We start from the raw sequence: 27,761 nt of genomic DNA on the forward strand, positions 1-27,761 counted from the left end.
ATAGGAAAAATTTGCGCTCATTTTATTTGGTAGCACAATTTGAACGAGAGAGGGGTTGGTGAATATTCGTACTTGTCTCAGGAGGTGAACCCAGAATCAAAAACAAAAGTCCTACTAATATATCAAATGAACATAATGATAAACAAGTTCCATTCGTTTGTCATCCATTTCTGATGATTCCAGCAAAGAAATAAGAATATAAAGGATTTAGCGAGAATTACGAGGTTTGCTGAAGGTTGCAGAGGGACTACCTACAAGGATCAAGTAGCTGCTCGTATGCTGAGTAAGCTGTTTTGTAGGCAAAACAAAATGAAAAAAGCGAAATAAGGCACAGTGGAGCGCAGCCTTTCAGGGTCGAGTAGTAATCTTTGTTAGATCCCACCCATCGTGGCAGCTCCTGATGGTCTCACGTTACCTTTAACCGCCATTTTCACAGCGCCGTGCGAGAGGAAAAGACCTCGTCAGAAGCTCATTGATTGTGACTTCGTTAAAGCAGCATTTTTTTGTGAACACATGTCACAACTCGTAAATTTTGTAGTGTCTTGCTTTTAAGACCTGTGTAATCTGTACAACATTATAGTGTAACTTCTAATAAGTGATATGTTCTGCGAATTTGACTAAATACGTAAAATCGTAAGGGCACTTTGTCGTATAACTTCCTTTCTTTTCATGTTGCTTCGTATATGTATGTATATTCGTATATATGTTGTCGATTGCTGTAAGTGGGAGAATGTCAATTTTATTAATTTTTTTTTGGTTCTATAGAATCCTTCACTGTGAAAGATTAAAACTTCCCGCAGTGATTGCTGGCACAAATTAAAATGCAACGTCCTCTTCTTCGAAAAACAGCATGTGCTTTATCAAGCAAATCTCAGTGTTTGTGCACTTCACCTAGTCTGAATCAGCGTCACAGCTTCTGTATAAATTCCTTCGATCGAATGCCGAATCTACCATGTAGATACTTCGGAGTACAATGTTTAAGCGCATCCGATAGGCCGCATTCTCTAATACAGGCCATATGCCTGGCGGTGTTTCCATAAACCTAACGTCAAAAGTTGTTGATATCATGACAATCAGTTTCAACATTGAGAAGTGAAACAATGCATCTACTCGTACCAAAATGCATAGCATCAAACACGGCTTGCCTTACATGGATTTCAAAGTTCAAACTTCCAGTTACGAATGCATTGTTTGGTCAAACAATCGGAAGCCAACGCCACGTAGAAGTAAACGTTTTTCGAATTTTTCAGTCACATAGAAGGAAAAAAAACAATGGAGCATAAGCCGACTATTCAAGATATAGACCAGATTCAATGCGTTCACACCAAAGATACAAAAGATATAGGCAAATATTAATCCATAAAAGATCACATGTGCAAACGATCAATTTCGGCACTTCAAACTCATATTCGATCTCTATAAAAGAGGTGTGCCATCGTCATTTGCATTCAGTGATGCTCGTCATCTTCTACATTGCAGTTGGGGTAGAGTTGTCGGCTTTTCCATGGTGTCTCATTTTAACGAAACGAATCAGATATTTTAGGTGCTCCTTCTTCCCTCTACTCTTCCTCAAGATGTTGGTTAGTACCGCACTATAATTCGTATGAGAGGAGTCGCATTAATTCCACACCAGAAACGTTCATTTCAGAAGATTCTACGTCGAAAACGCTATGTACAGGCGGCACATATAATGAGGAATACATTCGTGACTACTTTGTCCATACCATCAACAATCACCGCTATGCACTGTTAAGAGGATCTGAACAGAATGGGCCGTGGAATGAAACAGCAAATCGGAAGAAGTTCCCACTAGCAAAGACTATGAATAGAATAGTAAGTTGGAACCGGATGAAATATTTGATATCTCAGAAACTGGAGGCAGTTTCGGTGGACTATGACGCTTAGCGTAACTTTTGCTTCTTTGAGTGTATCGCTCGGAATCCGCGAAAACGGGAAATTCTCCTCGAAAACAATTGGGTATACTCGTGTGAAGATGACCTGGTGGCGCTGCGGGCAGCTGCTAACTCTACTCCGTCGCTTCGGCGGCTTACGCAACTGCAATAGTCTTAAGGCCGTTTTGACTCGACTATGTAACAGATGCTTCACTATGCTGCTTATTTCACAATCAACAGAAACAAGATCATACCAGGGGTTATTTTTCAGCTAGTCCAGTTGCCATTTGAATTTGCACTTTGAAAGTTGTGTAAAAGGCTCTGGATTAGGTATAAAATTTAATTGTTGCCTCAGTATAAGAGCAAATACAAGGGAAAAGAAGATCAAGTTAAAGATGTGGGATAAAATTACGTTGAATTCAGGAGTACGACTGCAACCTTGAACAGAAGGCTTTTGCTCTGTTGGGTCAGTGCTGTTCAACGGACTTTCCTTCCGGTCCAGCTGGAACGGCAGCCATATACTACGAGTACGTTTATATTGACCCTAATGATCGACCATAAAGTGTGTAAGCACTTCATGTACTCTTATTTTAACTTCTCTTTCCTTTTTCACAGTTTTTGGAATCACCGTGAATCAAAGTAGAGAAACATGCAATAGATTCATTTTCAAAAGTTCACCTGCGTAGATAAAGGCCAGTTATCACATGGTACAAAAATGGTTCTGGGCGGATGGAGAAATGCGAGCTGATCATCTCCAGAAATATCTAAAGAAAAATAAATTTGGGTGAAAGTTTCTTGGCTGAATGGAAGATGTTTCAGTACTGATCTGGACGGCTCTGACGACGCTGACTTGTTCAAAGCTGTTTGGCATTGGACTAAAGAGATAAGTAAGTTCGCGGTCAGCGATGATGCTTTTACCGCCAAACAAGTTGTGTACAGGAACGACGATTGGAGGTTGTATGACTATTTGAACGTATGTTTAGCCTAATTTCTCCAACCTGCACACATTAGTGGGGGAAATAATAAGAAATTTTTTCAGCTAGTGAGAGCCGCCAGCTCTAAAATTGGATGCGCGGATATAACTTGCAGACGCAGGGATATGAGAAGATATAGGGCAGTCTGCCTGCTCAATAGGAAGTGAGTTATTACTAGAATCAGCTCAACGGCTCCGAATCTGAGAGTTTTGAGTAAGACTTTGGTTTTATTCAGAAAAGATGAGCAAAAAGACGGGATTGCAGTATAATTTGCTTGTTTACTTGGCTGACTACTCAAGAAGCTGCTTATCTACCCTACCTGTCTACCTATTCTATTTAAAAACAGATAGAACAGTTACTTGAACTAAAAGTGCAGCGTAGTGTAGCGCGGTTTGCTCCGCTTGCTCAGGCCGCTCATTGACACTATTCTCGTATGCACCAATCAGAAAAGGGATGCGCAGGCAAAAAAATATCATCCCTTAGCAAAACAAAAAGTATATTCTGGTAACAAACAGCAACATTCTGAAAAGTTGGTGGAAGCAGATGACTTAAAATAAGACGAGCGACAAATTTTGAAGGCATACTGAAGTTCACAAATAATATATAGGATAATTCTCAGACCACCGTCGATTTGTTCTACTTATCGAACGTACAGTTTCTTAATGCAAACAATAGTGCAGAAGCAATAACGGTGCTCACTATAAGCGCTCGTCACACTAAAAATATGCACTGCAGTGCAAAGACTCTTTAATTTGGCGTGGCAATTTTTCTTTGAAAAACACTTTTGCGACAATTCCTATACCTGGAGTTTCTGTTAACAGTAAGATTAGTGCCCATGTTCGACTATCCTTGAATCTTGGCATGACTTAATATGTAGTTTTGTTTGTTTTGCTTGAGCTGTAGCCAAGATTGGTATTGATCTTCTTTATTAAGTAAAAACTAACGTTTCGGCGTTCGTCAGAGCCTGGAAGAATCAAAATCATTAGTGACTGCCTAATCACCCTACAGGAAGCATTCGAACGATGACAAAACTCAAAGGACAACACATCGGCTAGCGCTTACCTTATTTGCTGAAATTTAGTAGCGTATCAGACCACCGAGGCGGGTGTAGTGTAGCGGTTAGTGGTTCCACTTCTTACACGACCGATCGGAGGTTCGAATGCGTCCTAGTGCTCACCAAGCCTTTCATCCCTCCCGGGTCGATAAATTGGTACCAGGCTTGTCTGGGAGGATAAAAGCACTGACTTGACACATCGGCTAGCCACCGCAAGTCATTGTGGAAGCCAGTTACACGTTCGTAAACCTCAAACGATTCTGAATTGAAGTGAACGTGGGGGCGCATCCCAAGCGGATTGATCAACGCCAGAAACTTTATCCTTTAACTTTATCCTTTTAACAGACCACCGCGTACCACAACTATCACGAGGGTTTTTTATAGGGCCCTGTAGATCAAATCCCGCACATATGTTCTTAAGAGACCAGTTCGTTTGTGATCGCAATGCACTCATCCTTTCTGTTCATTTGTGGGCTTTTGGCGGTTACCCAAAATGCTCCTTGACTCGAATACAGAGAGGGCGCCCCGTTTCTCCTATATGATCGTTACCGCTCGACCTGCATTCGCACCACTTCCGATACCATCTAAACCCTTACGTTGTTGTGTAGACCCGCTTTTGCGTGGGCACCTCCGTATTGCTCTGCTCGTATCATCATACGCACATGTATCACATGTATGTAAGGTAGAAAACGGAACCTTTTCGCGTCGTGCGACACATTCTTCATTCGAATACTCACTGCACATAGCCACTTGGTGAGCCAGGTTTACAGACTATGTTCTTTTCTTGGCTGCTAGATGCAATTCTTGGCACTGTCCCGTTCATGTTACCTATAGTGGAGTTTTTAATGTTGCTGGGATACGTTGAAAGGTAGTGGAATAAGATGTTTTTGACGTAGAAAGGTAGTGGACTAAGATGTTTTGCTACTGAGTTCTCCATACCACTTGGTCATCTATATCTCATTCCGCACGTTCAAAAAATCTAATCAATTGTCCATCAGCTTTCCCTTTATAAACTTAATGAGCGGGCACTGCTGGTTAAGAAGATTCGAGCACACAATCTTCAACAATCAACACAAGTATCAGTTGGTCTCACTTACTCAATCTCTAATACTTGTGATTTTTTTTTGTTGTTAAACGCAAGACATTGCATAAAACATAAATTTTCATAAATATAGTACTTATTTAAACAAATATGCAGAAGCGTGAGTGCAGCTTTGTTAGACTACTTAGTCTAACCTGTTCTCTTTCAGTCCCCTCACGGATCGTGATATCATCTACAAGACAGGATTAGGCGGATGCAATAAGGGAGAGACGTGTCAGAGTGGAGTCTGCGATCAGTTTGGATTTTGTGATTTGAGCAAAACGGCTCCGTAGAGTCAGAAAACATAATTTCTCCTAAACTAATATCCATCCAAAGCTTTTTCTATAATTCGATCAAATAAAACGTTTCTTCCAATTTTTCTTCTATGGGCCAGCTATTATTTTTTTTTATAAAATTCAGTTTATATACACTTTTTATAAAATTTTTTCCTACAATTTCATAGCAGAACTTCAGTTTTATATTAAACTAGATCTAGACCAAATCTTGCTTCATAAACAACTCATCTAGAGAAAGACGGTTTAACGAGTCTTCAAGGAGTACAAAGTGAAAATATTACAACCACGTCTGCGAATGGCCAGTGATATATAATTGTCAGAACATTGTCGAGAATGTACTTCTCGTCACACCTGCCACTTTGCACATTTCGTGTCTACAGAAATGAATCTTTCTAGCATAGATTTAACGGATTTTAATGATACATCTTTATCTGATTTGAACCATTATGATACCGTATATCATTAAGATATCTTAAGATACCATATCGCCGAAGCTGTTCATAGCTGCATTGCAATGGATAATGAATTCACTTGCTTGGGAAGAAAGGGGCATACGCGTTGACGGAAGATTCCTCTCGAACCCTCGTTTTGAGGACTGCATCGTTCCCTTTTCGAGAAGTACCAATGAAGCAGAGACGATGCTTAAGGAATTGAACGAAGGAGAGAAGAGAATAGGATTTCGAATAAACCGAAAGAAGGCTCAGTTCACAAAGAAAGTCTTCTGCGAGGGTGGAGGAGTACAACTTAAAGGCTCTCAAATTGTGGGAACTTCGTCATACGTATTCTTTCGACGTTCTATGAATATGGAAAACAACATAAAGGAAGAACTGAATACAAAGATGAGAATAGCGTTGGCAGAATTCGCAACCGTCAGGGAAGCTAAAGACCAAATGACAGAAAAAGATCTGCGTGGCCATCTGTGCGACTCCACATCTCTTACAGCGCTCTGTTACGCAGTGAAGAATTGGGCAGACACCCCTGCCACATCTAGAAAACTACTCACTAGCCCTTAACATATTATCTGAGGTTTAACAGGTGCACACAACACCTGGCCGGTCTTCTCAGCTTAGGCTTGAGCGCAATTTCCGGTCTTCGCGATCCAGCGGAGTATATATCCAAACCATGTCAAAAATCAAAAAGCATAGATAGACCGGTCACAGTATGAGAAGAATCGACGACAGATGGACTAAACGAACGCTGGAGTGGATCCCAAGAGATGCTAAACGCGCTCGAGGCATGCCCCCAACGAGATGGGGTGATGCGTTCGTTGCACGGATAGACCAGCTGAGGGCTAAGCTGAATGCGGCTGAAGGATGTCGTCAACGCCGCTCACGAAGCTTGAGGACATCTTGAATGAAAATTTCGAGGGTAAGAAACGAGTGGAAAAGATGTTTGGGGCAGTACGTCCAGTGAAAACAGGCCATTTAAGTATCTAAGTACGTGCCTTCTTGACAAACCAATTCTTGGGAGATAAGGCTACCTTTATTCCAGAACTTTAGACGAACAAACGATGCCCTTTCTTTTTAATACCACTCAAAGCTAAGTACGTAGTAAGGAAGTAAAAACCAATGTTTTACGAGATTTTATCCATGAAGCCTATAAACTGCGAAACTTCAGATTTTCGGTTGCACGTCAAAATTTGTGCTACTTCGAACAAGATCCAGTAACTCAGCTATAAAATTGAAATCGGTTTAAAGTCTTTTTTCTTTTTTTGTAGAGAAGGGCCTCTGCAATCAGAATTTCTTCTCATTTTCTTCCAAGTTCGGAAGCTAGTTCGGAAAATGCTAAACTTCTCAACTTTACTTCGATGTTATGCCTTCACAAAAAACCATAGGATCCCTCAAAATGATATCTATACCAATTCACAGTGGAAACCTTCCTTCAAAAAAAGCCAACACACCTACCCTCCTCCGTTTCTTTTCAGTCCGCTAATCATGTTTACTTCAACCTAACAAATCCAGCAGTGTAACCTGACAAGTCCAGCAGTAGTTTCCAATCAGGCCTTTGACCGATCGCTAAAATGACATCTAATTAACACTTATGTGCGACGAACAATGCTTTCAATGCAATTTCAGAAATCCTTTTACAATGTGTTCTGTTTGGTATCAATTGTTTCTTCCCCTTTGCAAAAATAAAAAATATTCTCCGTGGAGCTTTTAATCGTTCGTTTTCATTGCTGATGAGTAAGAATGTGTGTTTCAACTTATACGCGTACATGTGTACTCACACACTTCTAATCCTTGCAGTGAGCTATCAGTAGCATGTGTATTATATTATATATTTTTATTTTGCATGCGGCACTTCATATTGATATCCATTATAGAACTGTTTATTAAAATTCACTACATTGTGTCATCCCGAATTATTTATCAAGCGTCCAATTTGTTTCTTACATTATGCTTACTACAACCCAATTTTCGTTGAGAGTTTCTTCCCAATTACACGCTCAACCCTGTACGTAGGAGAAGTTCATTAGGCTCGTTAGGCTCCGAAAGACTGAAACCAGGAGAGATTAGAAGAGGCAAGTTCACTGTCTAAGCCTTCATCATGTACTTCAACGTAGGTGTGTGTGTTGTTAAAATGTCGTTTTAGCCATCAGGAGTGCATTTATATAATCAAACATCGGAAGCTTATGCCACGTAAAAGTCAACGTTTTCCAGATTTGCCGCCCACATTGAAGTGAAACACAATGGAGCAAAGCCGACTGTCTGACAAATAGACCAGATTCAATGCATTTAAATCAATGACTCAGAACTTAGGGACAGATATGGATTCACAGTAGACGAAATGTGCAGAGTGCAGTCCTCGAAATTAATGTTCGAGACTACGAATAAAATGGTAAGCTGAAACTGGTTGAAATATAGGATGTGTCTAGAACAGGCGCTGTTTTGGTCAACTATAACACATTTCCTGTAGCTCTACTTTTTCGGACTAAATCGCGCCGAACATTCACGAGTCGCGTAAGACACAACCAAAACTTGTTGCCAAAACTTACCTCAAAAACAAAGGGGTATAGTTGAGACAGAGTGACTTAGCGCAGTCGCACAAGCCGCTGCATTAGTAGCAATACGGTTGTGATCGTGGTAAAATCCTCGCTTGCCCTTCTCGTATTTGCAGACGAAATGGAGACAGCTGTGGTCCCATGCCGATTGTAGCCGGCGATTCTATCCATCGCTTCAGCCACTTCCGCAACTGCATCAATCTTCGCGTCTTTTGGCCCGACCAAGCAATATACCAAGCAATGTTTGATCATACTGCTTATCTTAGAATTAACAGAGTGAAAATCATAACATGATCATGATATTATGACTATCGAGTAATGGACAGTAATATGCTTAATATAAACAACCAGTCTGAACGTCCGGCTAAAGCCGGACTTCAGACTTTCTGTGGTGTTTGCTCCGCTTGCCATAACTGAATAATGAAAATAAATTAATAATAGTGATTAATAATAGTTTTTTAGAGTTGTGATTTTCTAACAACGTTTTCTTCTTTTTCATAAAGGAAATTTAGGAGAAAGATTCATAGTTTTCTTTGTAAACGCTTCAGTTCAATATTTTTAGAATATAAAAACTTCACCTTTAAGCACTCTTTCGATACCAATGTAATAGAGACACGACTTTGAATCATTATTCAAAGTATAGGGTTCCCTCTTGTTTCCCCTAACAGTTATCACAGAATGATGTTTCAGATAAAATGAAGTGAATGACATCATCGTACTGATAAAGACAGCGTTCCACATCGGATCATGTAAACAGTTGGCTACTATATAAGCAGCAGTTAGCATTCATATTTCCACTTTCTGAAGAACGGAGGAATCGTGGAGGTGAATAGCAACGCGGAGAGTGGATACGACTATAAAACGTTTGCGAAGTCCCATTTACCTTCTGCGACATGCACACGAAGTTACTGTGCGATACTTCTACACCACGACAGAGGATTTCGACGCTGTGCGACCCGTCGCACCCCGTATTATAGCTATCTGGCGCCGGCGCTCCAATCCGACGCCGGTGGATCCGTCGCACACCATTTTGCAGCTTTATGACGCCGGCGCACCAATCTGACGCCCGTGGATCCGTCGCTCTCCTTTTCATAGCTCTCCGGCGTCGAGGCTACAGCGCTACGCCGGTAGGCCGTCGCACCCTCCTTTTCGAATTTCGTGACTCACACACACACACACACTCACACACACACACACACACACACACACACACACACACACACACACACACACACACACACACACACACACACACACACACACACGTGACAGAATAAGCCCGTTATTATACACCAGTCTGAATGTCTGGCTAAACCCGGACTTCAGACTTTCGGTGGTTTTAGCTTCGCTCCCTTCACTGATCAAAGAAAGTTAATAGTAGTGTTTTCTGCAAAATTAGATTTGTGTTTTTTAACAAGCTTTCCTTCTCTTCTTTATATTATAAATTAAGGCGAAAGATTACGGAGCTTTCCTTCTAAACGCGTCAATTCTACATTTGGAGAATATTGGACCATCAGCTACGAACACTCCTTCAATGCCACATTAATGTAGATACTACTTGAAAGCATTACTCGAAGTATATTCCTTTTCCTCCTGATTTCCCTCAATAGTTATCATAGAATGATGTTTTAACATAAAATGACGTGAAAGACATCATCCTACTGATAAAGATAACGTTCCACGTCAGATCACGTAAACATCTTGCTACTATTTAAGCAGCCGTTTGGATGCGTGTTTCCACTTTCTGGGAACGGCATGCTACAAACTTGAGGCGAACGAAGAAGGAAATATGCACCCTGAGGAGTCATAAAGGTGAAGAGCAAAGCGCCCTGTGGCGACGCCTATGAAACAGCTGATACCATCTATCTTTTGCGTAATGCACACGAAGTTATTGCGCACCAATGACCGGGTCCACCGACGCCGTTGGATCCGTCACACCCCATATTATAGCTATCTGGCGCCGGCGCCCCAATCCGACGCCGGTGACGAAGAGTGCGACGGGTGCACCGGCGTCGGATTGGCGTCAGATACCTATAGAAGGGGGTGCGACGGTTCCGCGTCCCGCGGCGTCGGATTGGTGCGCAATAACTTTGTGTGCATGACGCAAATGGTAAGTGGTTGCAGCCGTTTCTTAGCCGTGGCCACTGGGCGCTTTGCTTTTCATCTTTACGACTCCTCCGCGTGCCTATTTCCTTCTTCGCTCGCTTAAAGCTTGTAGCATGCCGTTCTCAGAAAGTGGAAACGCGCATGCAAACGGAACGGAAGTAGCAAGACGTGGAACGTTATCTTTCTCTTTTAGTTATAATATAAAAAGGAAGGAAGATTGTTGGAGATACAAAAGTTTAATTTCATAGAATTTAATAACACTAATATTAATTTCCCTTGAGAGGGCATCTCTTAAGATCTCTCCTTGTCTCTTTACTGGATTCCTAACCACAGAGAACTTCGTTTATCATTGCCTGATTCCCAGACATGGTAGTCTTTTGACAATGTGCTCGTTGAACATTCACTTACACCATCTCTCTCTAGGTGAGTTTCTTATGAAGCAGGATTAAATAGCTAGATTAATCTTCCAGTGAAGGTCTGCTGTGAAACTGTAGGACGATTATAAAAATGTGATAGGTAGCCTATAGAAGAAAAATTGGAAGAAACCTTTTATTTGATCGAATTATAGAAAAAGCTTTGGATGGATATTAGTTTAGGAGAAATTATGTTTTCTGACTCTACGGAGCCGTTTTGCTCAAATCACAAAATCCAAACTGATCGCAGACTCCACTCTGACACGTCTCTCCCTTATTGCATCCGCCTAATCCTGTCTTGTAGATGATATCACGATCCGTGAGGGGACTGAAAGAGAACAGGTTAGACTAAGTAGTCTAACAAAGCTGCACTCACGCTTCTGCATATTTGTTTAAATAAGTACTATATTTATGAAAATTTATGTTTTATGCAATGTCTTGCGTTTAACAACAAAAAAAAAATCACAAGTATTAGAGATTGAGTAAGTGAGACCAACTGATACTTGTGTTGATTGTTGAAGATTGTGTGCTCGAATCTTCTTAACCAGCAGTGCCCGCTCATTAAGTTTATAAAGGGAAAGCTGATGGACAATTGATTAGATTTTTTGAACGTGCGGAATGAGATATAGATGACCAAGTGGTATGGAGAACTCAGTAGCAAAACATCTTAGTCCACTACCTTTCTACGTCAAAAACATCTTATTCCACTACCTTTCAACGTATCCCAGCAACATTAAAAACTCCACTATAGGTAACATGAACGGGACAGTGCCAAGAATTGCATCTAGCAGCCAAGAAAAGAACATAGTCTGTAAACCTGGCTCACCAAGTGGCTATGTGCAGTGAGTATTCGAATGAAGAATGTGTCGCACGACGCGAAAAGGTTCCGTTTTCTACCTTACATACATGTGATACATGTGCGTATGATGATACGAGCAGAGCAATACGGAGGTGCCCACGCAAAAGCGGGTCTACACAACAACGTAAGGGTTTAGATGGTATCGGAAGTGGTGCGAATGCAGGTCGAGCGGTAACGATCATATAGGAAAAAAAGGGGCGCCCTCTCTGTATTCGAGTCAAGGAGCATTTTGGGTAACCGCCAAAAGCCCACAAATGAACAGAAAGGATGAGTGCATTGCGATCACAAACGAACTGGTCTCTTAAGAACATATGTGCGGGATTTGATCTACAGGGCCCTATAAAAAACCCTCGTGATAGTTGTGGTACGCGGTGGTCTGTTAAAAGGATAAAGTTAAAGGATAAAGTTTCTGGCGTTGATCAATCCGCTTGGGATGCGCCCCCACGTTCACTTCAATTCAGAATCGTTTGAGGTTTACGAACGTGTAACTGGCTTCCACAATGACTTGCGGTGGCTAGCCGATGTGTCAAGTCAGTGCTTTTATCCTCCCAGACAAGCCTGGTACCAATTTATCGACCCGGGAGGGATGAAAGGCTTGGTGAGCACTAGGACGCATTCGAACCTCCGATCGGTCGTGTAAGAAGTGGAACCACTAACCGCTACACTACACCCGCCTCGGTGGTCTGATACGCTACTAAATTTCAGCAAATAAGGTAAGCGCTAGCCGATGTGTTGTCCTTTGAGTTTTGTCATCGTTCGAATGCTTCCTGTAGGGTGATTAGGCAGTCACTAATGATTTTGATTCTTCCAGGCTCTGACGAACGCCGAAACGTTAGTTTTTACTTAATAAAGAAGATCAATACCAATCTTGGCTACAGCTCAAGCAAAACAAACAAAACTACATATTAAGTCATGCCAAGATTCAAGGATAGTCGAACATGGGCACTAATCTTACTGTTAACAGAAACTCCAGGTATAGGAATTGTCGCAAAAGTGTTTTTCAAAGAAAAATTGCCACGCCAAATTAAAGAGTCTTTGCACTGCAGTGCATATTTTTAGTGTGACGAGCGCTTATAGTGAGCACCGTTATTGCTTCTGCACTATTGTTTGCATTAAGAAACTGTACGTTCGATAAGTAGAACAAATCGACGGTGGTCTGAGAATTATCCTATATATTATTTGTGAACTTCAGTATGCCTTCAAAATTTGTCGCTCGTCTTATTTTAAGTCATCTGCTTCCACCAACTTTTCAGAATGTTGCTGTTTGTTACCAGAATATACTTTTTGTTTTGCTAAGGGATGATATTTTTTTGCCTGCGCATCCCTTTTCTGATTGGTGCATACGAGAATAGTGTCAATGAGCGGCCTGAGCAAGCGGAGCAAACCGCGCTACACTACGCTGCACTTTTAGTTCAAGTAACTGTTCTATCTGTTTTTAAATAGAATAGGTAGACAGGTAGGGTAGATAAGCAGCTTCTTGAGTAGTCAGCCAAGTAAACAAGCAAATTATACTGCAATCCCGTCTTTTTGCTCATCTTTTCTGAATAAAACCAAAGTCTTACTCAAAACTCTCAGATTCGGAGCCGTTGAGCTGATTCTAGTAATAACTCACTTCCTATTGAGCAGGCAGACTGCCCTATATCTTCTCATATCCCTGCGTCTGCAAGTTATATCCGCGCATCCAATTTTAGAGCTGGCGGCTCTCACTAGCTGAAAAAAATTTCTTATTATTTCCCCCACTAATGTGTGCAGGTTGGAGAAATTAGGCTAAACATACGTTCAAATAGTCATACAACCTCCAATCGTCGTTCCTGTACACAACTTGTTTGGCGGTAAAAGCATCATCGCTGACCGCGAACTTACTTATCTCTTTAGTCCAATGCCAAACAGCTTTGAACAAGTCAGCGTCGTCAGAGCCGTCCAGATCAGTACTGAAACATCTTCCATTCAGCCAAGAAACTTTCACCCAAATTTATTTTTCTTTAGATATTTCTGGAGATGATCAGCTCGCATTTCTCCATCCGCCCAGAACCATTTTTGTACCATGTGATAACTGGCCTTTATCTACGCAGGTGAACTTTTGAAAATGAATCTATTGCATGTTTCTCTACTTTGATTCACGGTGATTCCAAAAACTGTGAAAAAGGAAAGAGAAGTTAAAATAAGAGTACATGAAGTGCTTACACACTTTATGGTCGATCATTAGGGTCAATATAAACGTACTCGTAGTATATGGCTGCCGTTCCAGCTGGACCGGAAGGAAAGTCCGTTGAACAGCACTGACCCAACAGAGCAAAAGCCTTCTGTTCAAGGTTGCAGTCGTACTCCTGAATTCAACGTAATTTTATCCCACATCTTTAACTTGATCTTCTTTTCCCTTGTATTTGCTCTTATACTGAGGCAACAATTAAATTTTATACCTAATCCAGAGCCTTTTACACAACTTTCAAAGTGCAAATTCAAATGGCAACTGGACTAGCTGAAAAATAACCCCTGGTATGATCTTGTTTCTGTTGATTGTGAAATAAGCAGCATAGTGAAGCATCTGTTACATAGTCGAGTCAAAACGGCCTTAAGACTATTGCAGTTGCGTAAGCCGCCGAAGCGACGGAGTAGAGTTAGCAGCTGCCCGCAGCGCCACCAGGTCATCTTCACACGAGTATACCCAATTGTTTTCGAGGAGAATTTCCCGTTTTCGCGGATTCCGAGCGATACACTCAAAGAAGCAAAAGTTACGCTAAGCGTCATAGTCCACCGAAACTGCCTCCAGTTTCTGAGATATCAAATATTTCATCCGGTTCCAACTTACTATTCTATTCATAGTCTTTGCTAGTGGGAACTTCTTCCGATTTGCTGTTTCATTCCACGGCCCATTCTGTTCAGATCCTCTTAACAGTGCATAGCGGTGATTGTTGATGGTATGGACAAAGTAGTCACGAATGTATTCCTCATTATATGTGCCGCCTGTACATAGCGTTTTCGACGTAGAATCTTCTGAAATGAACGTTTCTGGTGTGGAATTAATGCGACTCCTCTCATACGAATTATAGTGCGGTACTAACCAACATCTTGAGGAAGAGTAGAGGGAAGAAGGAGCACCTAAAATATCTGATTCGTTTCGTTAAAATGAGACACCATGGAAAAGCCGACAACTCTACCCCAACTGCAATGTAGAAGATGACGAGCATCACTGAATGCAAATGACGATGGCACACCTCTTTTATAGAGATCGAATATGAGTTTGAAGTGCCGAAATTGATCGTTTGCACATGTGATCTTTTATGGATTAATATTTGCCTATATCTTTTGTATCTTTGGTGTGAACGCATTGAATCTGGTCTATATCTTGAATAGTCGGCTTATGCTCCATTGTTTTTTTTCCTTCTATGTGACTGAAAAATTCGAAAAACGTTTACTTCTACGTGGCGTTGGCTTCCGATTGTTTGACCAAACAATGCATTCGTAACTGGAAGTTTGAACTTTGAAATCCATGTAAGGCAAGCCGTGTTTGATGCTATGCATTTTGGTACGAGTAGATGCATTGTTTCACTTCTCAATGTTGAAACTGATTGTCATGATATCAACAACTTTTGACGTTAGGTTTATGGAAACACCGCCAGGCATATGGCCTGTATTAGAGAATGCGGCCTATCGGATGCGCTTAAACATTGTACTCCGAAGTATCTACATGGTAGATTCGGCATTCGATCGAAGGAATTTATACAGAAGCTGTGACGCTGATTCAGACTAGGTGAAGTGCACAAACACTGAGATTTGCTTGATAAAGCACATGCTGTTTTTCGAAGAAGAGGACGTTGCATTTTAATTTGTGCCAGCAATCACTGCGGGAAGTTTTAATCTTTCACAGTGAAGGATTCTATAGAACCAAAAAAAAAAAATTAATAAAAATGACATTCTCCCACTTACAGTAATCGACAACATATATACGAATATACATACATATACGAAGCAACATGAAAAGAAAGGAACTTATACGACAAAGTGCCCTTACAATTTTACGTATTTAGTCAAATTCGCAGAACATATCACTTATTAGAAGTTACACTATAATGTTGTACAGATTACACAGGTCTTAAAAGCAAGACACTACAAAATTTACGAGTTGTGACATGTGTTCACAAAAAAATGCTGCTTTAACGAAGTCACAATCAATGAGCTTCTGACGAGGTCTTTTCCTCTCGCACGGCGCTGTGAAAATGGCGGTTAAAGGTAACGTGAGACCATCAGGAGCTGCCACGATGGGTGGGATCTAACAAAGATTACTACTCGACCCTGAAAGGCTGCGCTCCACTGTGCCTTATTTCGCTTTTTTCATTTTGTTTTGCCTACAAAACAGCTTACTCAGCATACGAGCAGCTACTTGATCCTTGTAGGTAGTCCCTCTGCAACCTTCAGCAAACCTCGTAATTCTCGCTAAATCCTTTATATTCTTATTTCTTTGCTGGAATCATCAGAAATGGATGACAAACGAATGGAACTTGTTTATCATTATGTTCATTTGATATATTAGTAGGACTTTTGTTTTTGATTCTGGGTTCACCTCCTGAGACAAGTACGAATATTCACCAACCCCTCTCTCGTTCAAATTGTGCTACCAAATAAAATGAGCGCAAATTTTTCCTATGAGGAAATCACTTTGGCAGCTTAGAGTATATTTGAAAAAGTGCTAGTTACTAGGTTAAAATGAAAAGTATTTTTTGGGATTATTGTTTAGTTTCCCAAACCTTGATTTTCCATTGTTGTGTAATAGGTCACACCTCAGATCACTTAAAAATTAGCCACAAATCTCAAGCAGTGCCTCTGCAAGGAGACAAAAAACCGCAGTTCACCTAGTATGCGTAATCACATATTCATAGAGCCTCCAAGCTGCGTATTCAATCAAGGTTGCATTATTTGGAAGCCTTTTTGGATTATTCAGATTGGATACATCAGTTAAACAGGGAACTGGTCTAATTACCCATGTTAGAGTTATACAATGGGGCCGCGTATACGAGTCTGATTACTACCTGCATTTGGTAGCTCTGCTTTAACTGAATGCAATACAGCAATATGGCGAAAGCTTGCCATATATTGCAAAAAGGTGCTGTCGTCCAGCACATCGCCAAAGCCCATAACCTGAAAGGTCAGCTGCCTGGGAGCATGTAATCCTTGGCAAACCATTCGTTTCGTCACGCTAAACTGCCGAACACTAACGAGTGAACTCCAACTAGCCGGTATATCCAGACTTCTGTGATATCTCTGTGTGCCTTTTGCTGCACTGCAGGAAACACGCGTGAGGGATCGGCCCGAGAAACGAAAATTACATCGTATACTGCGGCGGTGCTGTTGAGAACAAACTAGGTGATTGCGCGATAGCTGTGAGGAACGATTACAAGGACCTGGTGGAAGAATTCGCCTCAACGTCGTCTAGATGCGGCTTTGTACGACTGCAGGATCGCAGAGGACGTTAACTCTGGATCTTAAGTGCTCACGCACCTACGGAAACCGCTGAGGACAACAGTAGGGTCGCAATGGACTTAATGCGTTGATGTCTAAAATACCAAGCCAGCAGTTGGTCATTGTCGGAATCGAGGCAAATGTGAAGATGGGACTCGAACAGCAATCCGATTTGCTAGGGAATGGTATTATCCAGCAGAGCGCACGTCGGACAAAGGTGAACGTCTGGTTGACTTATGCGAACAGACGGGACTCATCATCGCTCCCACGTTTACGATTAACCATCGACGCCATCAGCTCACGTGGCAGGGGTCAATTCTTTTAACGCCTGAACAGCAACCCAAGCTTAAGATGAGGGCTCTTAAGCTTCAGCTCGAGTATGTACTGAGTAGGAACATTCCTCAGTCAGATATCCGAAAATCTAGAGCTGTTTGGGACGTCACTTTCAACTCTGACCACCGTCCAGTTCTCAGCTTCAAGATATAGGGTTCCACAAGAGAAACCGAGGAGTTCCCCTTCAACCGAAAATCGACAATGCAGGTCTGAAAGACAAAAATGTAGAACGAAATTCCGCCAACGTGTGTCTATTCATGTTGGAGTACGGACCAGGAAGAAGCTTAGCGATGCGGATTCCTTCACAAAGTGCATCCAGTACGCTGCAAGAGAAACGCTCCCGGTTTTACTGCCCCAGAAGAAGTTTGCCTTTGCATCTGCGGAAACAAAATCTATGTACAATTCTGTGTGTGTCGCGCGCACCATTGATGACTTCAGCTATGAAAAACGTATTAGAAAGAAGCTGCGTCGTCAACTTCAGCAAGACGGGGATAACGAGTGGACGTCAAGAGCGATGGAGTTTGAAAAGACATGGGAGGACAAGAAGCCGCGGAAAGCCCACGCTTTAGTAAAACAGTATAGCAGCAAAAGTAAAAGGTATTCTTCTGCCAATGAAGTAACTGTCGGTTCCAACACTGCCAATGGAGTAGCTGTCAGTGAAGCAACCCTTCCAGTTTGGAGGGAAAAGATGAGATTAGCGCAGGAAAACTAAAATATCTTCCTCCGTCTGGGATTCGAGAGATGACGGAGATTATCCGTTCCATATGGATAGACGAAAGGATACCTGACTCGTGGAGACGAGCTATCGTAATTCCCCACCACAAGAAGTTATCCGTCACGGACCCTAGGAATTATCGAGGAATCTCTTTGCTGCGTGTTATGTACAAGGTATTGGAGTCCTACCAGCTATTGGATACACTCCTTCCTGAGCCTGTCTTCTCAACGCTCTTCGCGCCGATGGAGTGCCAGGAAAATTCGTTCGCTTGCTTGATGACACGAATCAACGAGCAACTGCTGCAATTACACCAGCCGGATGTGGACATCAAACACCGTTCGAGGCGGTAACTGGAGTAAGACAAAGGACAGTGGCAGGACCCTTCCTGTTCAATTTCGCCATTGACGACATTATGTGATGAGCAGTAGCTCAATGTCCTGGCAATATCATCCTAACACCATCACGATGCCCCTTGACCGATATCGAGAACGCTGACGATGTTGTTATATTCGCAGAAGGCAGTACGAAACTTCAGCGTGTTGCTAACCTTGTTCGTAGCTGGCTCCAGCCTATACGCCCTGAACAATGCAAGCCGGTGTGCATCTCTTTGAGACCTCGAACGGAAATCAGGGTGGACAGACGTTCATTCGAATTCGTCGATGAGCTCTGTTATTTAGGCTGTACGCTGAAGAACAACGGCAGCTACGAGAGAGATGTTCAGCAAAGATGCGCTAAGGCCACTTTTGCATTTAACTCCTTAACGAAATGCCTGAGGTCGACTCCCATCACCAACGAAGTCAAACTGCGAGTCTACCTGTCCGCAATTCGTCCCGTCATGTTGTACGGATCGGAGACTTGGGCAGCACCATCTACGGTTATGGAGAGGCTTGATTGCACGGAACGAAAGCTGCTTAGACGGCTACTTTGCTACCGGCGGATGACACGTGGAAAATATCAATATCTTGCACCGCCACCATCATGCTCAGGCTAAAGTAAATCGTCTTCGCTTCTTTGGTCATATATTAAGGAGACCGGCAGATCGCCTTCTACAATGAGTTCTGAGGAGTTTGTCGGGTTCGAGCTGGAAGAAGCCACCGGCCAAAAACGGAAGTTTTGGACTGAGGTGGTGAAAGAGGACTTGACGACATTCGGCGTGTATAGGCAGTTCAGGCTAGACGTAAGGTTTCGCGGAATATGGAATAACGACGAATTGATTTGTTCTGTGCAAGCTCTCGAGAAGGTTGGGCAGAACTGTGTTCAAGGACGGCACACCTCGGCGAAGATGCGGGTAATCGCTTTATGCGATGACATCAGCCCGCCGATTAAGTTATTAAGTTAAGAGTTACAATCGATCATTGAGTGTACGCGGATGAAACTGACGTTCCACACAGTCATCAGGTTTTGGTGAAACTTTATTCATCGCCTATCGCGGAACTTCCGCGAGTTTCTATCGCAGAGCCAGCAACCCAATTGTATTGTACCCCCGGACACTACGCCCTTTAACCTTTCCTCCCAGGAACCGCTCTTACATGGATTCTTAGAAGAAACGAAGACAGGCCCACTCGCTATCACCTTCTTAAGCTTTTTGTTCTCTTCTTTGTTGTGTTGTTTACATTCTTTACTCTGTATTCTTTACTTTGTTTATTCATAAATTATTACTCATTACTCAGGAACCACTCTTACTTAGATTCTCAGAAGAAACGAAGACAGGCCCACTCGCTATCACCTTCTTAAGTTTTTTGTTCTCTTTTTCGTTGTGTTGTTTACACTCTTTGCTTTGTATTCTTTACTTTGTTTATTCATCGTTCTTTTCGTTCCTTACTCGCACTTTTGTGTCACCATTATTTTCGTTCCTTATTCGCACTTTCGTGCTACGTTATTGTACGCATATTGCTGATTCATTTTGGTTTAATTACCCAAGCTTGAGGTGACGAACAAAACAAAAAACAACAACGCTCTAACAGCTCGTGTCGCGTGTAGCTCGAAGAAGCACAAAAGAACTGTCGCAGCACAACACTGAACCACCAGCAGCCTGCCCGCGCATCGGATAACGTTACGGCTACGTCTTCACCAAAGAACTAAAAATGGTTCAAGGTTTTCGATGCAACTCACGAAAAAGAATAGGAGTATTGATTGTGTACTACTTTCTTAAGCTGAACCAAGATTGTTATTGATCTTTATTCTGGCTAACGTTTCGGCGTCGTCGCCTTCTTCAGAGCCTCGAAAAATCAAAGATACGTGTAATCTACTCTCTCAAACGCCTCGTCATTCCACAAGATATGATTTAGCAAACAGATTATTTAAAAGCAACGTCAGAAAAGCAGACCAGCGCTTACCTTGATAGCCACGAAATCGTGATGTTAGCGGACCACCAGTTGTGAGAGTTGCGCCGCTAGTATTAACTAGTAACGATGCCCCCGCCTCTGACCCCGTAGGTCAAAACCCGCAAAGGTCCTGATATGGCGCCAGCTCGTTGGTCACAGCGATGCATTCTTCTTTACGATTCATGATAGGACTTTTGGCCGTGATATAAAACGCTTCCAATGTTTTTCGCGCTAGAACGTCTGATTCGCGTGCCAAGATAGTGACAGCTATCTTGAAAAGGGTGTTGTCATGATACTGCCTGCGATGAGCACCTAAAGGGGATGATGTTTCTGATTTTACGAGCCCGTCTAGGTGCTCCTTGACGCGGATACATAGTGATCTTCCTGTTTCGCCAATGTACTCAGCCCCACATAACTGACAGGTGATTAGGTAGACAACCCCCGATACCACGCAATCACCCTGCCTCCCGTTTGGACAAACGATGCAATTCGGTGTCTCACAAAGTCTGTCATATGCGCGATTGCGGACTAGCTGCTGCTTCAGGTTTACAGGTGGTATTTCCACTACTCTGACTGAGTCTTGCAGACCCGCCTGTCGTAAGCTTGCTCGCACTGCATTGCTCATGTCATCCGAAATAAAAGGAAGGCAGAAAGGGATCTTTGTTGCTTGTTCAATAGGAATAGGAGTAAATAAGAAGTATAAACAGGTAACAAAAGGTTTATCAACAATTTCGGGATGCGCTTACCCGTTCAACTTTAATTCAGAACCATGTCAGGTTTATAAACGCGTGTGCAGCCTCACAGCTTGACCACGTGTCGAGTCATTGTTTTGGTCCTCCCAGAGAATTCGGTTTGTTTGTCAATTTGTCGACCCTTGGTGGCTTCTTTAGCACCAGGACATTTTTGAACCAATAGTCCATCGTGAAGTCACAACGGAACCTCTTACCGACTACCACGCAATGCTACGCATATCCCATTGAATTTCCCTTCTCTCCAATCAAATAAATGGATGTCGTTCACGGAGATCACCTACTTCGAGAAGGATGAATTCAATCTGAAGGCTTCCAAATAATGCAACCTTGATTGAATACGCAGCTTGGACGCTCTATGAATATGTGAATACGCATACTAGGTGAACTGCGGTTTTTTGTCTCCTTGCAGAGGCACTGCTTGAGATTTGTGGCTAATTTTTAAGTGATCTGAGGTGTGACCTATTACACAACAATGGAAAATCAAGGTTTGGGAAACTAAACAATAATCCCAAAAAATACTTTTCATTTTAACCTAGTAACTAGCACTTTTTCAAATATACTCTAAGCTGCCAAAGTGATTTCCTCATAGGAAAAATTTGCGCTCATTTTATTTGGTAGCACAATTTGAACGAGAGAGGGGTTGGTGAATATTCGTACTTGTCTCAGGAGGTGAACCCAGAATCAAAAACAAAAGTCCTACTAATATATCAAATGAACATAATGATAAACAAGTTCCATTCGTTTGTCATCCATTTCTGATGATTCCAGCAAAGAAATAAGAATATAAAGGATTTAGCGAGAATTACGAGGTTTGCTGAAGGTTGCAGAGGGACTACCTACAAGGATCAAGTAGCTGCTCGTATGCTGAGTAAGCTGTTTTGTAGGCAAAACAAAATGAAAAAAGCGAAATAAGGCACAGTGGAGCGCAGCCTTTCAGGGTCGAGTAGTAATCTTTGTTAGATCCCACCCATCGTGGCAGCTCCTGATGGTCTCACGTTACCTTTAACCGCCATTTTCACAGCGCCGTGCGAGAGGAAAAGACCTCGTCAGAAGCTCATTGATTGTGACTTCGTTAAAGCAGCATTTTTTTGTGAACACATGTCACAACTCGTAAATTTTGTAGTGTCTTGCTTTTAAGACCTGTGTAATCTGTACAACATTATAGTGTAACTTCTAATAAGTGATATGTTCTGCGAATTTGACTAAATACGTAAAATCGTAAGGGCACTTTGTCGTATAACTTCCTTTCTTTTCATGTTGCTTCGTATATGTATGTATATTCGTATATATGTTGTCGATTGCTGTAAGTGGGAGAATGTCAATTTTATTAATTTTTTTTTTTGGTTCTATAGAATCCTTCACTGTGAAAGATTAAAACTTCCCGCAGTGATTGCTGGCACAAATTAAAATGCAACGTCCTCTTCTTCGAAAAACAGCATGTGCTTTATCAAGCAAATCTCAGTGTTTGTGCACTTCACCTAGTCTGAATCAGCGTCACAGCTTCTGTATAAATTCCTTCGATCGAATGCCGAATCTACCATGTAGATACTTCGGAGTACAATGTTTAAGCGCATCCGATAGGCCGCATTCTCTAATACAGGCCATATGGCTGGCGGTGTTTCCATAAACCTAACGTCAAAAGTTGTTGATATCATGACAATCAATCATGACAGTTTCAACATTGAGAAGTGAAACAATGCATCAACTCGTACCAAAATGCATAGCATCAAACACGGTTTGCCTTACATGGATTTCAAAGTTCAAACTTCCAGTTACGAATGCATTGTTTGGTCAAACAATCGGAAGCCAACGCCACGTAGAAGTAAACGTTTTTCGAATTTTTCAGTCACATAGAAGGAAAAAAAACAATGGAGCATAAGCCGACTATTCAAGATATAGACCAGATTCAATGCGTTCACACCAAAGATACAAAAGATATAGGCAAATATTAATCCATAAAAGATCACATGTGCAAACGATCAATTTCGGCACTTCAAACTCATATTCGATCTCTATAAAAGAGGTGTGCCATCGTCATTTGCATTCAGTGATGCTCGTCATCTTCTACATTGCAGTTGGGGTAGAGTTGTCGGCTTTTCCATGGTGTCTCATTTTAACGAAACGAATCAGATATTTTAGGTGCTCCTTCTTCCCTCTACTCTTCCTCAAGATGTTGGTTAGTACCGCACTATAATTCGTATGAGAGGAGTCGCATTAATTCCACACCAGAAACGTTCATTTCAGAAGATTCTACGTCGAAAACGCTATGTACAGGCGGCACATATAATGAGGAATACATTCGTGACTACTTTGTCCATACCATCAACAATCACCGCTATGCACTGTTAAGAGGATCTGAACAGAATGGGCCGTGGAATGAAACAGCAAATCGGAAGAAGTTCCCACTAGCAAAGACTATGAATAGAATAGTAAGTTGGAACCGGATGAAATATTTGATATCTCAGAAACTGGAGGCAGTTTCGGTGGACTATGACGCTTAGCGTAACTTTTGCTTCTTTGAGTGTATCGCTCGGAATCCGCGAAAACGGGAAATTCTCCTCGAAAACAATTGGGTATACTCGTGTGAAGATGACCTGGTGGCGCTGCGGGCAGCTGCTAACTCTACTCCGTCGCTTCGGCGGCTTACGCAACTGCAATAGTCTTAAGGCCGTTTTGACTCGACTATGTAACAGATGCTTCACTATGCTGCTTATTTCACAATCAACAGAAACAAGATCATACCAGGGGTTATTTTTCAGCTAGTCCAGTTGCCATTTGAATTTGCACTTTGAAAGTTGTGTAAAAGGCTCTGGATTAGGTATAAAATTTAATTGTTGCCTCAGTATAAGAGCAAATACAAGGGAAAAGAAGATCAAGTTAAAGATGTGGGATAAAATTACGTTGAATTCAGGAGTACGACTGCAACCTTGAACAGAAGGCTTTTGCTCTGTTGGGTCAGTGCTGTTCAACGGACTTTCCTTCCGGTCCAGCTGGAACGGCAGCCATATACTACGAGTACGTTTATATTGACCCTAATGATCGACCATAAAGTGTGTAAGCACTTCATGTACTCTTATTTTAACTTCTCTTTCCTTTTTCACAGTTTTTGGAATCACCGTGAATCAAAGTAGAGAAACATGCAATAGATTCATTTTCAAAAGTTCACCTGCGTAGATAAAGGCCAGTTATCACATGGTACAAAAATGGTTCTGGGCGGATGGAGAAATGCGAGCTGATCATCTCCAGAAATATCTAAAGGAAAATAAATTCGGGTGAAAGTTTCTTGGCTGAATGGAAGATGTTTCAGCACTGATCTGGACGGCTCTGACGACGCTGACTTGTTCAAAGCTGTTTGGCATTGGACTAAAGAGATAAGTAAGTTCGCGGTCAGCGATGATGCTTTTACCGCCAAACAAGTTGTGTACAGGAACGACGATTGGAGGTTGTATGACTATTTGAACGTATGTTTAGCCTAATTTCTCCAACCTGCACACATTAGTGGGGGAAATAATAAGAAATTTTTTCAGCTAGTGAGAGCCGCCAGCTCTAAAATTGGATGCGCGGATATAACTTGCAGACGCAGGGATATGAGAAGATATAGGGCAGTCTGCCTGCTCAATAGGAAGTGAGTTATTACTAGAATCAGCTCAACGGCTCCGAATCTGAGAGTTTTGAGTAAGACTTTGGTTTTATTCAGAAAAGATGAGCAAAAAGACGGGATTGCAGTATAATTTGCTTGTTTACTTGGCTGACTACTCAAGAAGCTGCTTATCTACCCTACCTGTCTACCTATTCTATTTAAAAACAGATAGAACAGTTACTTGAACTAAAAGTGCAGCGTAGTGTAGCGCGGTTTGCTCCGCTTGCTCAGGCCGCTCATTGACACTATTCTCGTATGCACCAATCAGAAAAGGGATGCGCAGGCAAAAAAATATCATCCCTTAGCAAAACAAAAAGTATATTCTGGTAACAAACAGCAACATTCTGAAAAGTTGGTGGAAGCAGATGACTTAAAATAAGACGAGCGACAAATTTTGAAGGCATACTGAAGTTCACAAATAATATATAGGATAATTCTCAGACCACCGTCGATTTGTTCTACTTATCGAACGTACAGTTTCTTAATGCAAACAATAGTGCAGAAGCAATAACGGTGCTCACTATAAGCGCTCGTCACACTAAAAATATGCACTGCAGTGCAAAGACTCTTTAATTTGGCGTGGCAATTTTTCTTTGAAAAACACTTTTGCGACAATTCCTATACCTGGAGTTTCTGTTAACAGTAAGATTAGTGCCCATGTTCGACTATCCTTGAATCTTGGCATGACTTAATATGTAGTTTTGTTTGTTTTGCTTGAGCTGTAGCCAAGATTGGTATTGATCTTCTTTATTAAGTAAAAACTAACGTTTCGGTGTTCGTCAGAGCCTGGAAGAATCAAAATCATCAGTGACTGCCTCATCACCCTACAGGAAGCATTCGAACGATGACAAAACTCAAAGGACAACACATCGGCTAGCGCTTACCTTATTTGCTGAAATTTAGTAGCGTATCAGACCACCGAGGCGGGTGTAGTGTAGCGGTTAGTGGTTCCACTTCTTACACGACCGATCGGAGGTTCGAATGCGTCCTAGTGCTCACCAAGCCTTTCATCCCTCCCGGGTCGATAAATTGGTACCAGGCTTGTCTGGGAGGATAAAAGCACTGACTTGACACATCGGCTAGCCACCGCAAGTCATTGTGGAAGCCAGTTACACGTTCGTAAACCTCAAACGATTCTGAATTGAAGTGAACGTGGGGGCGCATCCCAAGCGGATTGATCAACGCCAGAAACTTTATCCTTTAACTTTATCCTTTTAACAGACCACCGCGTACCACAACTATCACGAGGGTTTTTTATAGGGCCCTGTAGATCAAATCCCGCACATATGTTCTTAAGAGACCAGTTCGTTTGTGATCGCAATGCACTCATCCTTTCTGTTCATTTGTGGGCTTTTGGCGGTTACCCAAAATGCTCCTTGACTCGAATACAGAGAGGGCGCCCCCTTTTTTCCTATATGATCGTTACCGCTCGACCTGCATTCGCACCACTTCCGATACCATCTAAACCCTTACGTTGTTGTGTAGACCCGCTTTTGCGTGGGCACCTCCGTATTGCTCTGCTCGTATCATCATACGCACATGTATCACATGTATGTAAGGTAGAAAACGGAACCTTTTCGCGTCGTGCGACACATTCTTCATTCGAATACTCACTGCACATAGCCACTTGGTGAGCCAGGTTTACAGACTATGTTCTTTTCTTGGCTGCTAGATGCAATTCTTGGCACTGTCCCGTTCATGTTACCTATAGTGGAGTTTTTAATGTTGCTGGGATACGTTGAAAGGTAGTGGAATAAGATGTTTTTGACGTAGAAAGGTAGTGGACTAAGATGTTTTGCTACTGAGTTCTCCATACCACTTGGTCATCTATATCTCATTCCGCACGTTCAAAAAATCTAATCAATTGTCCATCAGCTTTCCCTTTATAAACTTAATGAGCGGGCACTGCTGGTTAAGAAGATTCGAGCACACAATCTTCAACAATCAACACAAGTATCAGTTGGTCTCACTTACTCAATCTCTAATACTTGTGATTTTTTTTTGTTGTTAAACGCAAGACATTGCATAAAACATAAATTTTCATAAATATAGTACTTATTTAAACAAATATGCAGAAGCGTGAGTGCAGCTTTGTTAGACTACTTAGTCTAACCTGTTCTCTTTCAGTCCCCTCACGGATCGTGATATCATCTACAAGACAGGATTAGGCGGATGCAATAAGGGAGAGACGTGTCAGAGTGGAGTCTGCGATCAGTTTGGATTTTGTGATTTGAGCAAAACGGCTCCGTAGAGTCAGAAAACATAATTTCTCCTAAACTAATATCCATCCAAAGCTTTTTCTATAATTCGATCAAATAAAAGGTTTCTTCCAATTTTTCTTCTATAGGCTACCTATCACATTTTTATAATCGTCCTACAGTTTCACAGCAGACCTTCACTGGAAGATTAATCTAGCTATTTAATCCTGCTTCATAAGAAACTCACCTAGAGAGAGATGGTGTAAGTGAATGTTCAACGAGCACATTGTCAAAAGACTACCATGTCTGGGAATCTGGCAATGATAAACGAAGTTCTCTGTGGTTAGGAATCCAATAAAGAGACAAGGAGAGATCTTAAGAAATGCCCAAAATCTTCCTATTTTCATGAATATGCCTTAAGTTGTTCATATACCTTGCCATATGACACTTTTGAGTTCTCCGATCTGTTTAAAGGGGCAACGTTATCCCACTCCTTTTTCGTGGTCCTGCTCGTTAATGTTCCAGTAGCTTCTTCTTTAGTAAAGAAAACAGGCATGACTCTCTTCTTCAATGTGCGCTCCATTGTGTTTCGCTTCAATGTGGGCGGGGAATTTAAAAAACGTTGACTTTTACGTGGCGTTAGCTATCCATGTTTGATTATACAAA

The 27,761-nt window shown here is 41.9% G+C and overlaps 7 protein-coding genes across 10 annotated transcripts; 5 read left to right on the forward strand and 2 right to left on the reverse strand.

The window, feature by feature from the left end:
- Positions 1-1,454: 1,454 nt before the first annotated feature.
- RB195_005071 (uncharacterized protein) lies at positions 1,455-6,310 on the forward strand (the record flags this gene model as incomplete). Of its 2 annotated transcripts, XM_064177363.1 has the most annotated exons (8): positions 1,455-1,484; positions 1,544-1,580; positions 1,649-1,833; positions 2,316-2,419; positions 2,712-2,865; positions 2,932-3,029; positions 5,171-5,268; positions 5,775-6,310. In XM_064177363.1, 8 exons carry the CDS (start codon positions 1,455-1,457, stop codon positions 6,308-6,310), a joined length of 1,242 nt encoding a protein of 413 aa, XP_064034487.1. The 2 variants fall into 2 exon arrangements, with proteins under 2 accessions (XP_064034487.1, XP_064034488.1); XM_064177362.1 differs by lacking the exon at positions 5,775-6,310 and having other exon boundaries at positions 5,171-5,294.
- Positions 5,936-6,310, forward strand: RB195_005072 (uncharacterized protein; the record flags this gene model as incomplete). Its single annotated transcript, XM_064177364.1, has 1 exon — positions 5,936-6,310. One exon carries the CDS (start codon positions 5,936-5,938, stop codon positions 6,308-6,310), a length of 375 nt encoding a protein of 124 aa, XP_064034489.1.
- Positions 6,311-11,021: 4,711 nt separating this feature from the next.
- Positions 11,022-14,864, reverse strand: RB195_005073 (uncharacterized protein; the record flags this gene model as incomplete). Its single annotated transcript, XM_013452525.2, has 7 exons — positions 11,022-11,145; positions 13,289-13,386; positions 13,454-13,607; positions 13,900-14,003; positions 14,486-14,670; positions 14,739-14,775; positions 14,835-14,864. The coding sequence occupies 7 exons, from the start codon at positions 14,862-14,864 to the stop codon at positions 11,022-11,024; spliced, it is 732 nt and encodes a 243-aa protein (XP_013307979.2).
- Positions 14,865-16,731: 1,867 nt separating this feature from the next.
- On the forward strand, positions 16,732-19,172 carry RB195_005074 (uncharacterized protein; the record flags this gene model as incomplete). 3 transcript variants are annotated; one of them, XM_064177366.1, is made up of 5 exons in its annotated part: positions 16,732-16,819; positions 17,330-17,510; positions 17,905-18,063; positions 18,141-18,517; positions 18,697-19,172. In XM_064177366.1, 5 exons carry the CDS (start codon positions 16,732-16,734, stop codon positions 19,170-19,172), a joined length of 1,281 nt encoding a protein of 426 aa, XP_064034490.1. The 3 variants fall into 3 exon arrangements, with proteins under 3 accessions (XP_064034490.1, XP_064034491.1, XP_064034492.1); XM_064177365.1 differs by lacking the exon at positions 18,697-19,172 and having other exon boundaries at positions 17,674-18,178; XM_064177367.1 differs by lacking the exons at positions 16,732-16,819; positions 17,330-17,510 and having other exon boundaries at positions 17,861-18,063.
- Positions 19,173-19,232: 60 nt separating this feature from the next.
- RB195_005075 (uncharacterized protein) lies at positions 19,233-19,520 on the forward strand (the record flags this gene model as incomplete). Its single annotated transcript, XM_064177368.1, has 1 exon — positions 19,233-19,520. One exon carries the CDS (start codon positions 19,233-19,235, stop codon positions 19,518-19,520), a length of 288 nt encoding a protein of 95 aa, XP_064034493.1.
- Positions 19,521-20,617: 1,097 nt separating this feature from the next.
- On the reverse strand, positions 20,618-21,130 carry RB195_005076 (uncharacterized protein; the record flags this gene model as incomplete). The annotated part of the gene is made up of 1 exon (XM_064177369.1): positions 20,618-21,130. One exon carries the CDS (start codon positions 21,128-21,130, stop codon positions 20,618-20,620), a length of 513 nt encoding a protein of 170 aa, XP_064034494.1.
- A 2,177-nt stretch (positions 21,131-23,307) lies between these two features.
- Positions 23,308-27,148, forward strand: RB195_005077 (uncharacterized protein; the record flags this gene model as incomplete). The annotated part of the gene is made up of 7 exons (XM_064177370.1): positions 23,308-23,337; positions 23,397-23,433; positions 23,502-23,686; positions 24,169-24,272; positions 24,565-24,718; positions 24,785-24,882; positions 27,025-27,148. The coding sequence occupies 7 exons, from the start codon at positions 23,308-23,310 to the stop codon at positions 27,146-27,148; spliced, it is 732 nt and encodes a 243-aa protein (XP_064034495.1).
- Between the last annotated feature and the right edge of the window lie 613 nt (positions 27,149-27,761).

Source organism: Necator americanus, chromosome I (assembly GCF_031761385.1).
Source record: "Necator americanus strain Aroian chromosome I, whole genome shotgun sequence".
Classification (NCBI taxonomy): domain Eukaryota; kingdom Metazoa; phylum Nematoda; class Chromadorea; order Rhabditida; family Ancylostomatidae; genus Necator; species Necator americanus.